This window comes from Aplysia californica, unplaced genomic scaffold, assembly GCF_000002075.1.
Source record: "Aplysia californica isolate F4 #8 unplaced genomic scaffold, AplCal3.0 scaffold00290, whole genome shotgun sequence".
NCBI classification, from domain to species: Eukaryota; Metazoa; Mollusca; class Gastropoda; order Aplysiida; family Aplysiidae; genus Aplysia; species Aplysia californica.
The window spans coordinates 657,314-658,383 of record NW_004797560.1 but is presented as its reverse complement, the minus strand read 5'-3'; the positions used below and the strand labels follow the sequence as shown (position 1 = coordinate 658,383).

The 1,070-nt window shown below is 34.5% G+C and overlaps 1 protein-coding gene across 1 annotated transcript in view; it reads right to left on the bottom strand.

Moving 5' to 3' along the window:
* LOC101846363 (high choriolytic enzyme 1) overlaps positions 1-1,070 on the bottom strand; it is a gene marked incomplete in the record, with an annotated part of 19,765 nt that overhangs the window by 2,568 nt on the left and 16,127 nt on the right. Inside the window, 1 exon segment of the mRNA XM_013084397.1 lies at positions 3-129. Within this exon segment, the coding sequence (XP_012939851.1) occupies positions 3-129 (127 nt within the window).

Below are 1,070 nucleotides of genomic sequence, written 5' to 3'. Positions count from 1 at the left end.
CTCCTCCTCCTCCTCCTCCTCCACCAGTACACAGCTGGTAGGGGCTGCCAGGACACCAACACTTGCAGTCTTTGCCCACAAAACCTTCCCCGGGACACGACGAATCTCGCTTTGTGCAACCTCTTGTTGCTGAAAAAAGGAAGAAAAAAAAAAAGAAGCAAGATCACACTTTTTTAATATTGTTATAATTACTAACAAACATCACACCTTTATTATATTATTATTATTGAAGCGCATAGAGCTTGCTGTTGAGCGGGGATTTGCGCTATACAAAGGCTATCTATTATTATCTATTATTATAATTACTTACAAATAACATACTTTTATTGTATTACTACAACTACCAACTAAAAACACATTTTTATAATATTACTCTAATTACAAACAAAAAATTACAATTTATTGTACTATTATAATTACTAGCAAAAGTCTCACTTTTCTTATATTATTATAATTACTAACAAATATCACACTTTTCTGGAATTATTGTATATCACTTACAAAAATCAGACTTAAAATGAGTTCAGTTTTGTTTCGTTTGAGTTTGACGGCACTTAAATAACACAAATCAATACCTTATTGTTGTTGTTGTTGTTGTTGTTGCTGTTGTTGTTGTTGTTGTTGTTGTTGTTGTTGTTGTTGCTATCGATCCAGAAAATGAAACTACGTCACAATATGAGTGCTGAAGTTTTGAAGTCTTACTTGAGAGTAATATACAAAGAAAAGAAAGCATAGAGAAAACCACAGCAGAGCATCCGCCAACCACTCACAATTATAGTGAACAACTACACAGACGGTTTAATGTTAAAAAGAAATAACAATGATGACTATTTCTTTCATCGATTTACTTTCCTGTTTGTGTGTCTTTTTGTCTGTTAGTCGGTATGTATGTTTGTTTAGTTGGTTGGGGTTGTTGTTTTTTTTGTTTTTTTTTGGGGGGGGGGTTCCACCGTTGTTTCGTTATTTGATGCTTCTTTAGAATCCTGAAATCTATCGATCTATCTCGCTTTCCCCCTCTCTCTCTATATCATTATCTCTCTTCTATTCCCCCTCCTCCTCCCCTCTCTTTC